Below are 16,666 nucleotides of genomic sequence, written 5' to 3' on the forward strand. Positions count from 1 at the left end.
TCATAATTTTTGTAGACATCATAACAATTAATTCAATGTACAAAAACATAGATGATAGATTAAAAGTGTATACCCTATAGTTTTCGACCTAATTGGATACTTAAACTATCATTGTTACGACAAATAATGTCAGCATAAAAATATCACGTAAATTAAAAGCTACCTGTTTATGTTCCATTAATTGATAATTGTTCAAAGTGATTATTGAGCCACTTTCTTAATTTTAACTAAGTCTTAAGCTATGAATATAAATATTTGTTTCTGAATAGTTTATGTGATTATAAAATAATATTTGTTTAAATTTTTTTAATCAATGATGATATACTGATGGGTCAACTTAATATTTTTTAAGTATATTATATATAAATATAAATTTTTAAAAATAATAGTATATATAAATTAATGAAAAATTTTATAAACAAATCTATAAGTGAACTAATGAACGAATTTGTTTAGTTTTTTTATTAAGTTAAAAATAATTACAAAGTAATATATGTTCTAAATAATCTTAACTATTTAATAATAAACGTTCAATCTGGCACTAAGTAATTTTGTTCGTGCATAAACAAATATGTTTATAAACGATGATAACAATAATAATCAACCATCTGTTTTTTTATTTGAAATACTATTATAAAATTGTTACGTGTGAGAATCTGATTGGTTATGTGCCGTCAATAGCTCATGGGGTGAAAACATCATCGAGCACATTTCCTTGAAAGTTGAAACCAAATGAACAGCCAAAATCTTGAGTTCCCACTAGTTGTAGCACCCCACTTTGACCATTCATGTAACAACAAATCAAATCAAAACAAACAAGTAAGTTAAAACGAAATCCGAATTTCAATCTTCGTTGCATATATAATTTGCTTATTTAATTTTCTAGATTTCTCTCAAATAAGTAATACAGATTGCGTAAAGCTTTTTTTTTTTTTGTTTCTTCTAATTTTAGTTTTTGCTTCCCAGATATCAGCTTAATATATCACATGATTCGCGGGCAAGGAACAATCAAACTCTACGTGGTCTACAATGTGTTGGAGGTGAGAACAAACAGCTTAACCTAAGAACTATGAATGCATTTAAGAAGTTCATATCAGACGCTGAATATTTACATGAACAAAGCTGTGGACTGTCTGAGATTTTGGTGCTTCATGGATTTAGATTTTGATCTTTGACTAGTGATGCTAGATCCTAACAGACTCAACGTGTTTACAATGTGACACCTCGGTGGTGTCAATGATTGAAGTTCAAATTAATTTTTCTAATGTAAGGAGACACCAACTTTAGGCAACTGAGTGCCAGGTTTCTAGATGGGTAAATATTCTTTAACTTATATATTGAAAATGAGAAATTTAAGCTCCCAACCTCTTAATCATTAAACTTGATAAGTGAATTTTACTTAAACAATTGCCTATTATATCTAATAGCCTGTAATTAGAATAGTGCTATTTAACAATGTCCTTTAAAGTTGTGACTTAGGAAATTTCTCTTCTGAAGGAAAAACATAACTTTTAAGTGAAGAATATCTCAAAGAAAAGGATTAAGGCCGTGGATTTGGAGTAGTTAGTATGTCTTCTTATGCTTAAAATAAGTTATTTTCGTTTGGAGGACATTAAATATTAGATAGTCTTTTAGGGATATTTTTGGATTAGTGAAATTGGTGGTTTCATTATTTTATACCTCTGTTGTAGAATCTTTTTCTACCGCAATAAACTGGTGTGTGTGTGTGCGCGCTTTTATCTTCCATGTTGATTCCACTGAACTTTGTATACTTTGGCTGGTATTATTGCTGAATTTTGTATAACATACTTGTGTCCATATGCAGATATTTGTTAAATTATGTCAAAGTTTTGGTGGAGATGTATTTCAAGCCCTGTTTAATTCTGCAGAAGGACTAGCTTCCAGCTCCCGGAAAACATGAGATTCTGGATCCGTAGGACCGTAGATTTGTTTCTGACCAAGCATTGGCTATGGCTTTCTCAGATATCCTTATATTTAAGCAATGTTCTCCCTCCCTCCCTCTCTCTTTTCCTACGTCCGCCCCCTTCCGCTTGTTAAATATTCTTGTTTCATTTGTTTCTTTGAGTGTCATTACTTCTTCATTCTTTTATTTTACTAGCTCAGGCAATTACTTTATCAAATTGCATTGTCGCTCATAATAATGCTCTATTTGCTTTGCTGGTATCCAATAACTTTTCTGAGACAAGAAGGAATGTCTTTACGCGCTTTAGCAAGGATAACATCCACAGTCTCGCATACGCAGGTGAATTGCTCCTTTATACATTTCATTCTATGGTGTTTGCGACTGCCTATTGACTTTTTGGATACTTGCTGAATTTAAAGTGCAAAAGGAGCCATCACTGTAACATTTCCCAGATAATGATTTTTATACAGTTGATATTTTCCTGTTATGTTTTATACTGCCGTACTGATGGAAACATTAGTTAGAAGGGACAAGGAATGACAATACATATATCAGTTAATGTGTAAGAATCAACTTGGGCAAATACCAATACCACACATGAACTCATGGAAAATTATCATTAGAAACATATTATATCTACATTGTTTGTCCACGTCTCCTTTTGGTGTATTGCTAATTGTTTTGGTCATTTTGATCTAATTTAAACTATTGAATTATTTTACCTCTCAGATTCAATAGAGCGTTTCCACATTTCAGCATTTCTCTTATCTGTATTAGCTCTAAATATCTTGGAAGCTCCGAGTCCTTGGTTTGAAAATTTTATTTTTGTAAGTACACCATAAAAAAATCATGGCATTTCTCTTATTTCGTGTATGGACTCTGCAGGACACGTTTTTGGTTTTCATCTGTGAAATGCTAATCTATATCATAAACATTCATTCATTGCCAACTTCAATGGTATAAAGCCCATTGAATACTCTGAATTTCTGAAGATCTGTGCAAGCATTTATATGCTTCTGTAATTGATGTATCCTTGATAATTCTTCCTGAACCCTATTATTTTATGAACAAAAGTTATTATTGTATGCCATTTATTCTTTCTGTTATTTAGCTGTTTTATTTACAGAAAACAATAGCTTTTTAAACTTGTTTATGTATTATTAACTTTGAAAGTAACACAACGCCATTTTCAGACTTTAAATATGCAAACTGAAGATAGCAAGAAAAATCTCACTTTTGTTCCTCTTGCTCCAGCGTGTGTGGTAAGAACCTGTTAATACTTTGTTCAGTTGTTTTCTTTTGTGATTTGCCAATGCTATGGGGAAAAAACTGACAGATAAGCATCAGCTATATACACTTCAATTGAAGTTGAAGTGATAAGATCCTGGCTTTGTTGGAAGGTACTTATATGCTAGGCAGTAGAGTGCGAAGGAAAAGTTCGAAATTTACCTTTTTAAAAAAAAAAAAAAGTTCAGTTTCTGGTTAACCATCATCTCTATGTTGAATTTCTTGCAAGTATTTCAAAGTACGTACTTAATTTGCTATTTTTCTGTTTGGTTTAAGGTCATTCGAGTGCGGACTCCGTTATATGCTGCTCACCTCCCGTACAGTCACTTGTCGTGGAGACTCTTTTGGATACTGTTCTTGATTTCAGTGACCTATGTCATGCTTACAAGCCTAAAAGTGATGGTTGGCATGGGCCTACAAAAACATGCAACTTGGTATTTCAATAGGTGTCGTAAAAGAAAACACCATCTTCACTTCGATTGATTCGAAACAATAAAGGTGAATATCATCAAAAAGTTATGTTGCATTACTTTTATGGTTCTTATTATCCACATGGCGATGAATTTTTTCGTGAATCAGGTAGCAGGATGCAACATAGATCGGAGATACGGCAGTCGAGTCCGAAAGAGCATATCGTCTAGTCTTGATACAGGGGATTTACACGTAGCCGGGTCTTCAATTTCCCCCTCCAATTTTGTAGAGAAGATGATCAAATTGTTGGCTTGGGAGAGTTATAGCACTTCACGCAAAGGTTTAAGTATTCTTATCCCCCCCTGGTGCGTTGCTTTTATCTACATTTCGTTTGAGTATTCAAAAAATGTGTTCGACTTGTGAAAGTTGAAACAAAAATAATTTTAATGTGCTTTTATGCTAATGATTTATGGTATCATCCCCTGTTCTTTTGACCGAGTCTTGTGTGATCACAATGATAAATTACATTATTTGGACTCTGATGAGAATGTCGAATACGACTACTTAGCTTTAATTGTTAGGTATATTCGTCTTTTTTAATTATTTTGACTCTGGTGCATGTGGGTGCACGTGCGTGTGTGTGAAGGAAATTAGGGAGAGTTAGCTTGGTTAGGGTTGTACTTGTCTATTATAATTATGCATATTTGTATCATATTTTTGGTATCATAATTATATTTATGTTTTATATTGTATATAAATTTTGATCTTAGTATGTTCGGGGATGGAGTTCGGATATCAGTTCAACGAGTAAAATATGATTAATCATAGAAAATAAAGATAAAATCAAAATAATTAAATTAAAACTATAAGGTCTAGTTTGATATTTATCCATGTATATTTTTAAATTATAAGGAGACAATGACCTCCCCTGGACGAATCCCTGATTAAGTTCGTTTTATTTTTTATTATGTCTTAATATATATATTTAATATCTATATGGTCTTTTCACTTATGTTTGATCACGTGGATTTCCCAAGGTAAGTAAAGAGTGAGCAATGCTGTCTAATGTTGACAAAGCTCATGCAGTGTGCATTAAATCTATAACTTGGAAGGATTGTGGGAATCATATGTTCAAAGTGGTCCTAGAATTTACAAAGTAAATATTATAGCAGGCTCCATCTATTATTAGCCAGGTGCTTGCAATGGCAGTTGATTTGACAACAGTGACTTCGTGGAAGTAACGAATAGGACCAGATTTTCATCTTGCTAGGGGACCCTTAACATTTTCTAGATATTGATGCTAAATACCAATATCGGCCGACGAGTTGATGTGAACCAATATTTGGTACTTTATATTATAATCTTTCATACATATACTTTTATCAAAACCTAATTAATTATATATAAAAACTTTAAAAATATTCTTATAATTATTTAAAGATATGACAAATTCTTAATTCGATCCTGATTAGATTAGACTTAGAAAACCATACCCAGAACTTGAATTTGATTAAGCAATGTGCACAATCATGCATCAAAACGTAACTGTAGTCGAATTGTAATAAAAGAAGAGAATACAGCTTCCATGACACCTAAACATGAAGAAGAAGCAAAAAGGAAAATGATTAAGCATCTTTTTATAAAAAAAAAAATAGCCTTTGAAGTTAATTGAACAGCTTTTATGCTCATGTGATTTTGTTCTCTATCAATTGATTTTTGCACACGTTTATATTGATCTTTTCACTATTATAACCATAAAAGCTCGATCATATTTGGTACAAATTTGGATAACATGGTATATGCTTAATTAGACAAAAGATAAAGTTGAAATTTATTAATTGGTTAAGCGGTCAAAAATTTTATGTTGTTTCATTTTGCGTGGGTTTAAATATTGACATTTACCTTAAAAATATAATATCTCTCTACTTAATAAATAAAATAAAATAAAACAACAAATATAGGTTTGGCTTAAGTTATGAACTATCAAAATAAGTTATTGACATACAGCCAACCTCCCATGAACACAAATCCTTGATTAGGGATGACAACGGGTCGGGTTTGAGCCGGATATTGGTCCCCCGTCCCCGTTTCCGTTTAAAAAATTTGTATCCGTCCCCGCTTAAAAAATTGCGGGGATTTAAACGGGGATCCCCATCGGGTAATCGGGGAAAATCGCGAGGAAACAGGTATCCCCGTTTAGCATAAACGGTTATTTAAATGGGTATCGGGTCGGGTATATATATTTAAATTAAATATATAAATATTATATATTTTTTTTTAAATTTAAATTAAATTTATTAATATTATATATATATATATAATTTATTTTTAATATTTATCGGGCCGATAATCGGGGCGGAGATTACCAAACCTGTCCCCATCCCCGTTTAACATAAACGGTTTTTTCCCGTCTCCGTCCCCGTTTAGCATAAACAATTTTTCTCCGTCCCCGTTTAATTCGATTTTCGATTTTCCCCGTCGGGTTTGGGTTTTTTTTGCCATCCCTATCCTTGATCTTAATTTAAATAGTGATGAATATGTTTAGTTAAAGAAAATTCTAAATAAACAACTAAACAAATCATCACAATTTGACAAAAATACTAACTTTACTCCACAATTTTAGGGTTTGAAATACATTGGTTTCAAGAAAGATTTGATTTTTTTAAAGAATAAAAACAAATATGTCAACTCTTAGATTTGCATTTTCAGAATTTTGGAGCAAATATAATTTTTTTTCCTTTATATGAATTGGACAGCCTTCATCTTTGTACCTTTATTGCAAATAAAGGAAGCCCTTTTTATTTATTATGATACGCCTACTAAAAGTCAATTTCCTCCTTGTTTTCAATGTATCTCCATCCTTTCAAAGGACACAAGTGTCATTTTACTTTGACTTGATTTAGAGTTTCTTTTTATGTTGTTTAGGAATATTTCATTCTTGACTTTTGTTATATAAAAAAAGTCTATTATGAATATGTTAATCTTACTAAATTGCATAAATTATTAGTAAACTATGTTGAAATAATTATTCTGGTTATTAAATTTTAAAAATTATGAAATGTCATGATTTTTTTATCATTTTTACAAAATTATAACATCCATTATTAGTAAACTATGTTGAAATAATTATTCTGGTTATTAAATTTTAAAAATTATGAAATATCATATATTTTTTATCATTTTTACAAAAATGATAACTGGATGTTATAGATAACAAAAAAATTTGATAAGCATAACAATTATATTGTAACAATTTGATAAGTCAGTTGATCATTGTGTGTCAATTTAATAAAGTATAATGATCATTTTATAATAATTCAATAAGTTGTATAATATTTTTATAACTTTTGAAAATTCAACGATAAAAAAGATCATCTTTAACATAGTTCAACAACGATTTATTTCTTTTACTCTAATAATTTTTAGGTGGAACTCGATATTGAGAACTAATAATTTTAATAAGTATAAAATTGAGTTAAATTCAGATAATATGTATAATAAAAAATAATTTATTAAAAAATAAATAATTATACTAATTGTATATATTATTATAAATAATATGTTAATGAATTTTAAAAGATCTCAGTAACCAAAACAATTAAGAGCTAACCTAATCGAGGATATGAAGACAAATAAAAAGTCTCTTTATATCTCAAAATAAATTAAGAACTTCACTTTCTTTTTGTAAATGGTGAATGTTTATGATTTCTTAGAATAGGAAAAAATTAATTGAGAAATTATTTTATTTTTTATTCAAAAAAATGATGGTGAAAAATTAATTATAACGACAATAACAAATATTTTTCAGTTTTATTCAAGTAATGTTAGTTAATAGTTTAAAAGAAAAATTAGCCCAATTATCCTAAAGGTGAGGTGAGCGCTGGAATCATGTCTCCTCTTCTAATTAAAAAAAGTACTTTTTTTAATTGAAAGAAGCCTAAAACATTAGGTTATGCGCGTATAGTCTCATCAGTTTGCTGCATAACAGCAGCGTCTAAAGCTAGGAGGTCTGTTAACTCATCCGGGGGAATCAAAATGAACCAAGTTGTAGTGTTGTTGTGAAGATAGCTTTGCCATCCTATCGACAATCTTGTTTCCATTCCTGCTAATCCATTGGATTTTTGTCACCCAGCATCCCGACTGTCGAAGCTTTAGAATTGCGTGAAGCAACGGAATATGGCTATCGATTGATCTACTTTCTCCTACCAATTTGACTGCTCTGCTGCAGTCAGACTAGATCTATAGCCTGTGAATGCCCATGTTTCTTGCAATGAGTAGACCTTCATAAATGCTCCAAAGTTTGGCGTGAAGTATCGATGTTGTGCCTACATTCTTTGTGAAACCTGTAATCCATTCTCCATTAGAGTTACGGATAACACCACCAATTGAGCCTCGCCCATCAAGTGTCGCCACTGCACCATCTGTGTTCAAGCACATCCATCAATTTGTCACATGATGTACCGGATATATAACATGGACTTTGGAACTATTTACATAACATTTTGCCCAGTTATAGCTACTGTGAATTGTAGAATCTATTTTGTAAGTGACACCCTTAAAAACATAGTTATTCCTTTGCTTCCAGATGTGCCAAATAAGAGCAGAAAAAAAGGAAGACCAAGGAAGATCGCCATCACTTACGGGTTGTTGCTTCTGTGATCCATGATTGAAGATCAATACCGAAGAAACAAGCATATGTGGAATGTGGAACAACAAGCAACCACATGTTTCGGCTGGGTGAGCAATCACACAACACATGAATTACTGATTACATGGCTGCGCCACAAGTCGCACAGGAGTAGTCATTTGTCAGCATTTGCCTTCCACGTTCATAGTTTGTCATGATATTTTCTTTATAAGCAAGCCATATGAACATGATGTACCGAATATATAACATAGACTTTGGAACTATTTACATAGCATTTTGCCCAGTTATAGCTACTGTGAATTGTAGAATCTGTTTTGTAAGTGACACCCTTAAAAACATAGTTATTCCTTTGCTTCCGGATGTGCCAAATAAGAGCAGAAAAAAAGGAAGACCAAGGAAGATCGCCATCACTTACGGTTTGTTGCTTCTGTGATCCATGATTGAAGATCAATACCGAAGAAACTAGCATATGCGGAATGTGGAACAACACGCAACCACAGGTTTCGACTAGGTGAGCAATCACACAACACATGAATTACTGATTACATGGATGCGCCACAAGTCGCACAGGAGTAGTCATTTGTCAGCATTTGCCTTCCGCGTTCATAGTTTGTCATGATATTTTCTTTATAAGCAAGCCATATGAACATGATGTACCAGATATATAACATAGACTTTGGAACTATTTACATAGCATTTTTCCCAGTTATAGCTACTGTGAATTGTAGAATCTGTTTTGTAAGTGACACCCTTAAAAACATAGTCATTCATTTGCTTCCAGATGTGCCAAATAAGAGCAGTAAAAAAGGAAGACCAAGGAGGATCGCCATTACTTACGGGTTGTTGCTTCTGAATATTTTGTGTGATCCATGATTGAAGATCAATACCGAAGAAACTAACATATGCAAAATGTGGAACAACACGCAACCACAGGTTTCGACTGGGTGGGCAATCACGCAACACATGAATTACTGATTCCATGGCTGCGCCACAAGTCGCACAGGAGCAGTCATTTGTTAGCATTCGCCTTCCGCGTTCATAGTTTGTCATGATCTTTTCTTTATAAGCAAACCATATGATCCTTCAAATTTAATTTACTCATTTCACTTCGTTAGAATTTAAACACATAACATTACTTGAAAAATTTAATGGCTTTATCCCACTAAATCAATTAATTATCGGTGATAATTATTTGTTTATTTTTCAAGAACCACAAAAATTTTCACTCAATCAGTAACCAATTATTTTAGTTTTTAAAAAACTACCTATTATTTCACTTAGTGAAGTTGTTAAATATGCAATAGTTAGGGTGTTTAGCATTTCAAAAAAAATATTAAATATCGTTTAATATATATATATATATATATATATATATATATATAAATACTGGCTTATTCAAATTATTTAACTCTATATAATCACTTCAAATAATATTCAATGTCTCTGAATTTTCTAGAAAATTTACTTTTTAATAAATTATTGTGATAAATTAATAGCCGCCTGATCAAGTTTTAACTCACCAATCAGAATGATTTATTATCTTTTCCCGCCTAGGGTAGGGCCACTTCATTTGCTGACAAAATTTTCTCAAATCCTCCCAATTGTATTTATTTATTTTATTATTTAAATATTTTTTCTGCACATTCCATTCATTATGTCATCAGTCTTTCCACATTCCGTAGGCTAAACTTCTCACTCTATTTTCTCTCTTTTTCCCCTTAACTTCATCTGCAAATTCCAATTTGCAAAGTGTATTCATTGCAGTGATGAGCAGAGCAGATAAGGATTTATATCATATCAAATTCAAAGCAAAGAAAATGGTGAGAAAATTTTACTTCTTTTCTCCATTTTGCAAACTATTGAATGACGGTTACTTGTTTTCCTTTTGGTGATTGTTGTTATCTGGATATCATGGTCTGTTTGTTTCCCAGGAAAATTTTTAGATAAAGACACTGAGGCAGTACTATGCGAGCAGCTTTATTCAAATCATTGAAAGAAAAAAAAATCCCCTGTATTAGCTTCTTTGGTTTATTTAATTTTGTTGAAAAAAGTTCAACCTTTCATGAATTCAACAACTGTAACAGTTTGTGTTTGAATTTTATCGATTATACTCATTCCATGTGGTATATTCACAAAAACGTTGAATCTTGTAATAGATCGTAAATCCATTGCTTTTGAGTACTTATCAACCATCAAAGTTGTAATCTTGGAATGAATTGTTAATCCATAAGCTTGAAAGTTCATAACTTTTTTGGAGCTTTTTTTGATTCGAATGGATTAAGAATTTGATTATTGCAGGTGGGCTGCGAGTTGTTCATAAAGGATAAAACAGATTGGCTTAGTGCCCTTCTTCAAACTGAATTCTTTAGCCCTTGCTCTGATCATCAAGACCTTAGGAAAAACGAGAAGAACGTCTTCTGCATCGATTGCAGCCTCGGGTTTTGCCGGCATTGTAAGGTTCATAGCCAACATCTTTCTCTTCAGATCTGCAAATATGTCTATCAAGATGTTGTTCGACTTCAAGAAATGCAGAAACATATTGATTGTTCCAAAATTCAGGTGATTTCCCAATGCCTCTCATTGATCTTTAGTTCTTAAAATTTCATTGTAATTGTAATGAATTCAGTGTGATTCATTTGCCTTATTTCTCATAGATATGATCAATGATTGTTTTGGGGGTGAAATACTTATTAGAATGCACAAATTGTATCAATTGTGTTCTAATCATTACTGATACATGCATACATGAATGATTTATAATCATTTGGCAGACATATAAAATCAACGGTGAAAAAGCTGTACATTTGAACCCTCGGCCTCAAGCTAAAGATGCCAAAACGTCAATGAAATCGAGACCCGGCGCCTCCTGTGAGGCTTGTGGAAGATACCTTCAAGACCCTCCTAATAGATTTTGTTCCATCGCATGCAAGGTAGAGTAAAATTCAACCCAGTTTCATAACTTGAATTACCCCATTTCTCTTTACTTGAACTTCTTACATGCATTTCAGGTCTCAACCGTTGATCATGTGAAGCCTGGAAACCGAACTGGTAAACTCGAATTCCCTGATCTTCCATGGAAATACAATAAAATTCACCGGAAATAAGCACAGAAGAGAAGCAATCATCCCTTTCATCAACCGATGTCTCCGAGGAGACAAAAACATTGGTGACCAAAAGTTTAAAGCCTAGGAAACGATCGATGAAACGGAAAGGCACTCCTCGTAGAGCTCCGGTTGGTTAACGATTCAAGGCTTTCTGGTAGATACTCAACAAAGGGTACTTAAATTAGCTATTAACAGTTTCAGCAAATCATACTTTCTTTCCTTTTTTTCCTCAATGAAATTGAAGATTAGACCCTCATTTTGGAACATAGTTGGGGGTTAGTTGAGAAGGTCAGTCCCACAATGCCATGAAAGGATAATAATTGTTTTTGTACAGCATGTGAAAAAATTGGCATTGAATTGAGGTTGATGGGCATCAAATAGCAATGCTTTTCAAAGATATATTGTATCTACCCCTTTGACAGATTTGATTGGAACTATTATGAATTTGTTTTCCTCTCGGTGGAATAAAACTCTTTAATTTTAGACTGATTTAAAATCATTGGATGAATACAAAGAGATGGCTCAAATCACTAATTCTCTTTATATAACTACGATGCTTGTGATGGGGAATGTTTATATAATCACAACTGAAATGACAAAGTTTGTGATGGGGAATGTTTGTAATTGAGTTTCCATGGAGCCTCCTTAAAGACTGTGATCTTTGTCTCAATCATGGTCGGTTTTTCACGTAAATGTGTGTGTTTTTATCTTGGTATGATCTTTGGTTACAATCTAATATTGGGACCCTTGAGTTCTTGTTATATGATGGGAACAATGTATTGTTTGGGTTCATATGAATGTGGCAGACAAAAAGAGCTGCAAAAAAGGAAGGGAATGGTGTGAAAATGGAGAATCAGACGAAGCAACGAGGTAAAAGGGAAAGCAAAAGAAAGTGGAAAATTTTGAGGGTCAGCAACCATGTTGCACATGGGCATGGCTATACAAGGTATGGGCATTTTATGCAGTTAGATGCTTCTGTAAAATAAAATATGTATTTATGATTAATAAACCAATGGTTTCATGTAAGTAGTTAAATTTGATTTTGGGTTCAATGTAAATGTTGAGAAATATTAATAATGTGATGACCTTTTTTTTATTTACAAAAATTCATTTTACGTATCAGTTTGATCATTGTCAATCAAATTGTTATCGTTGATAGTTCAATCGTTGTCCATTATTGATCGTCATTCATGATAAGATCAATACTAAAATATCTATATTTCACTCATTTTTCTTTTTATCGTATTAATTTTTCACGAAACCTATATTCCAAACCGAAGAAAATCAATATGAAGATTCAATATTCTAATACTTCAATCTCCTCCAACAATCATTGGATAAGACGACTGAGATTAATTTATTATTTTTTTCAGTGATCATCTTTTTATTTCTTATTGTTAGTCTCAACTGTCTATTTCAACTCATCCAACAATTTTAAATTTGTATAAATTTTTTTTAAAAAAATACAATGAACAACTTCTTTTTAAAATAGTCTGATGTGATTATTATATAGTGTCAAAGGACGAAACTACATAGTGATTAGGAGGGGATGTTGCCCCTTCCAAAAATTTTAGTATAATAATTTTTTAAGTTCATTTTAGTTTTAATACTAGTCAAATAAGACTTTTGCCCCTCTCAATTTTTTGATATAAATACTTAATAAATTCTTATTCTTTTAATATAAAATAATTTTAGTTTCCCAATATTTGATCTTAATTCCTTTCTTAACCGTATATGTTCATGATTTTTCATACTAATATATATATCATACTCACTATGAGAGTATCATAGTTAAGCACGTGGGACGCTCTTTCATAATGGGTTGCTCTTTCATATTTATTTATATTTATATAAAAGGGAATGAATTGAAAGGAATTAAGTTAAAGGGATGTTTGCTGTTGTCTTTAATAGGCGTGCATGCATCTTTTGATATTCTAATAATTTTTTTTTTATTAAATTATGTAATATTATATAATTAATATAACACTGACTATGTTTAATCATTGTGCGAAATTTTTTGACATTCTTCCTTAAAGGCCACATTCTGTTTAATCATTATTTAGATTTGTGTAATACTATCTCCTCCTCATAAAGTGTCATTATTCATCATTTACAAATTTAAGGGCTGTTTAGATCATTCACACAGGTCTTTAATACCATAACGATAACACCGCATTTTATATTTTTAATTTTTGAATTTGACCTAAAATTTTAATCTTGTTCCTTTTTATGATCGATAATTTTTTTTTTTATCATTGTCAATTGTTTGCGATATAATTGGTATTAAAATATTTTTCTTTCTTTTTCTCTTTCTTCTTCTCAGTTTGATTTTTTTTCAAAATTATTAAAAATAAAATAAATAAAAAATTTAATCTTATTTCGATTCAATTTGTATTATTCATCATTTAATCAATGTGAAATTATGATATATTACTTTTTTCCTCCTTCATTGTTATTTGAAAGAAAATATTTGAAAATCCAAATTTGAGAAGATTTAGGGGATGCATAAATTTTCCATAAAAATAAATATTGTTCAAAAAATGGCAGTCTAATTACCTAAGTGAGTTAAATTCGAAAATTAAATGATTAAATTTAGAAAAATATAAGTAATGACTAAAACAGAACCATACTAAAAGTTGAGTGACTAAACGTGTAGTCTACCAAAAAGCATATTCGTGATTTGAGTACTTGAGCCCATAAACTAAAACAAACTATAGCCCAAAATCCCAAATGCATTGATATTTGGTACTAAACAGTAGTTTCAAGCCCAACAACAAAACCCTAATTTAAAACTATGATGGCATTTGGTTGGATGAAATCTCTTGGAATTGGTGGGAATTAGAATATAATTCCACCATTTTCCCATGTTTGGTTCAAGTTTTTTAAGGGAATTGAAATCCCTGATGGAATTCAATTCTATCAAATGAGGGAAAGTGAATTCCATCAAAAAATGAATGGAATTCAAGTCCCTTGTTGGAAGGAATTGAAATTTGATCATACTACCCTAATTAATCATTTGATAACTTATTCATATATTGAATAAAAATATTTTTTTATTATTTCGGGTAAGGCGAAACTTTATTTTGGTCGGGTCAGATTGAGTTTTTTTAAGTGTGATATTTAGGTCGGGTTCGGGTTTAGGGTGAAAAAATCAGACCGACCCAAAAATATATATAATTCAGGTTGAGTCGGATTAAGTCACTGTTTTTATTAAATAACAATAATTTTTTTATTATTCCGGGTCGGGTCGGGTTGGATTTCTAATTCATATATTCGGGTCGGGTCGGATAAACTTTATTTTGTTCGGGTCAGATTTTTTAAGTATGATATTCGGGTAAATTCCTTTTGAATCTCTTATTTTTACGCTCTTTACTTTTTTTTTATTGTTTTCTTAGCTATTTTTTGCTGTTTAGGGTTTTCGATTATGCAATGATTACGCAAAATATATCTGATGATGATTTAAATTTGAAGAACTTTCCTTCTTCCGAGAGAAAAATCCGTGCGGAAATTCTATATGGAGACCTGAGCTGAAGAGATATTATACTTTTTTTTCAATATTTGTTTTCATTTAGCATGTGCTATGTTTTATTGATTGATTCCCCCCACCCCCTTTGCCTCTGAGGATGATTGAAAATGAATACTTTCGTTCTTCCGAGAAAATCCATGCGGAAAATTTCTGGTGCCCTGAACTGAAGAGGTTGATGTAAATTAGCTTATATTTGTTGTTGAATTAGGGTCTAGGAAAATTGTGTTCTTTGCATTTTAGTTAATACCTTAGCTTGTACTTGTTCGTTTCGTTATTAGGCATTGACGTTCTTTTTTTACTATAAAAAAACTTTCGTTCTCCCGAGCTAATAAATGCTGAAAATTTACGGAGACCTGAGCTGAAGAGTTTCAGATGATTTTTCAATTCAATTTGTAGTTTGATACCCATGTCTGAGTCTGACATTCACACACAAGCTTGAGTAACTTTGATTTTCATATAAAACGAAGTAAAAAGAAAGCCGAACCGGTGGGTTTTGATTATTTTGTTTTTGTTCATTGGTCAGTTTTGCGATGGAGGTCTAATAATGTCATTTCCATTTGGGCAATTTTGTAGTGTTTTTTGGTTATGCATTTTAATATTCTACAACTGTTTTGACAAGTGTCCAGTTTCCCCTGTTGGTTCCATTTTCAAATGTACTGAGTGTTTCTTGAGTTTCCGGTGTTAATGGTATTTGCTCTCCTTTTTTGCAGGTTTTTGTTGGGTTCACCGAGAGATTGCACTGAAATCTTTCATAGTTGTAAATGAGGTACTAATTATTTTTATCCTTCTTTCATTTTCTCTGTTCATTTGGTAGCCTTTAAAGGTTGCTTGTTGCATTTCTTATATCATGTACTAATGTCTCTTTTGTCCGCTTCACTTTTTACAGTCGACCAATGGAAGAAGATGTATGCTGCCTTAAATGCCTTTTCTCTCTTCATTAAAACGATAAGAATGTCTATTTTTGTTTTTTATATGTTATTGAGCAAAATGTATGTGTTTGCTTACCTGTCTGCAGACTGTGAAGAACGAGGAAGAGGAATTTAACACCGAACCACTGTCGGTTCTGATGATGAGTGTGAAAAATAACACTCAGGTAATATGCCAACCCCTAGCAATGTTCATCTACATGTTAATCACAACATGCTTTGTTCAGAACTGAATTTAACTTTTAAGGAAGCAGGTTCTCATCAACTGTCGCAACAACAAAAAACTCCTAGGCCGAGTGAGAACTTTTGATCGCCACTGTAACATGGTTCTGGAAAATGTCAGGGAAATGTGGACTGAGGTAGTTTCTCTTTTCCTTCTTTTGTATGCCTTAATCTTATACATTAATCTTCATTACAGTCAAATTAGAAAGGTTAAATTGTTTCTCCATTCGATAAAGGTACCGAAAACTGGGAAAGGCAAGAAAAAGGCACTGCCTGTTAACAAGGACAGATTCATCAGCAAGATGTTTCTTAGGGGAGATTCTGTTATTATTGTTCTGAGAAATCCCAAATAAATTTAGCATAGCCTGTGCTCCCAGTTTTTGAAACTTTGTAGTTCTCTGTATTCAACGAGGGAAAACGCTATTTCGACCACCAACGACTCTTGATTTGAGATGCTGAATTACTGTCTGTACTCGAGTAATTGCTTTTGTTTGTAAATTACTAATTACTATTGCCAAAAGTCTATTATGGAATCGTCCAAACAAGTAGCATATATATATAAATGAATTATTATTATTATTATTATTATTTATACAGATCAATGATTTTGGAATCAAA

The 16,666-nt window shown here is 31.9% G+C and overlaps 2 protein-coding genes, 1 long non-coding RNA gene, 1 other non-coding gene and 1 pseudogene across 4 annotated transcripts; all 5 read left to right on the plus strand.

Moving 5' to 3' along the window:
• Nucleotides 1-1,946: 1,946 nt before the first annotated feature.
• LOC120118191 lies at nucleotides 1,947-2,853 on the plus strand. Its single transcript, XR_005515727.1, has 3 exons — nucleotides 1,947-2,263; nucleotides 2,654-2,751; nucleotides 2,810-2,853. It is a non-coding gene; the product is annotated as an uncharacterized LOC120118191 (long non-coding RNA).
• A 7,103-nt stretch (nucleotides 2,854-9,956) lies between these two features.
• Nucleotides 9,957-11,653, plus strand: LOC120118199. The gene is made up of 4 exons (XM_039138319.1): nucleotides 9,957-10,090; nucleotides 10,569-10,829; nucleotides 11,042-11,200; nucleotides 11,279-11,653. The coding sequence occupies exons 1-4, from the start codon at nucleotides 10,037-10,039 to the stop codon at nucleotides 11,372-11,374; spliced, it is 570 nt and encodes a 189-aa protein (XP_038994250.1). The 5' UTR covers nucleotides 9,957-10,036; the 3' UTR covers nucleotides 11,375-11,653.
• A 3,165-nt stretch (nucleotides 11,654-14,818) lies between these two features.
• On the plus strand, nucleotides 14,819-14,911 carry LOC120118249 (annotated as a pseudogene).
• Nucleotides 14,912-14,987: 76 nt separating this feature from the next.
• On the plus strand, nucleotides 14,988-15,073 carry LOC120118247. The gene has a single exon (XR_005515735.1). It is a non-coding gene; the product is annotated as a small nucleolar RNA Z159/U59 (small nucleolar RNA).
• Nucleotides 15,074-15,394: 321 nt separating this feature from the next.
• LOC120118098 (small nuclear ribonucleoprotein Sm D2-like) lies at nucleotides 15,395-16,508 on the plus strand. The gene is made up of 5 exons (XM_039138226.1): nucleotides 15,395-15,666; nucleotides 15,787-15,805; nucleotides 15,916-15,993; nucleotides 16,081-16,185; nucleotides 16,285-16,508. Exons 1-5 carry the CDS (start codon nucleotides 15,662-15,664, stop codon nucleotides 16,399-16,401), a joined length of 324 nt encoding a protein of 107 aa, XP_038994157.1. The 5' UTR covers nucleotides 15,395-15,661; the 3' UTR covers nucleotides 16,402-16,508.
• Nucleotides 16,509-16,666: the final 158 nt, after the last annotated feature.

The sequence above is a fragment of the Hibiscus syriacus genome, unplaced genomic scaffold (genome assembly GCF_006381635.1).
Source record: "Hibiscus syriacus cultivar Baekdansim isolate YM2019G1 unplaced genomic scaffold, ASM638163v2 tig00110327_pilon, whole genome shotgun sequence".
In the NCBI taxonomy this organism is placed as follows: Eukaryota; Viridiplantae; Streptophyta; class Magnoliopsida; order Malvales; family Malvaceae; genus Hibiscus; species Hibiscus syriacus.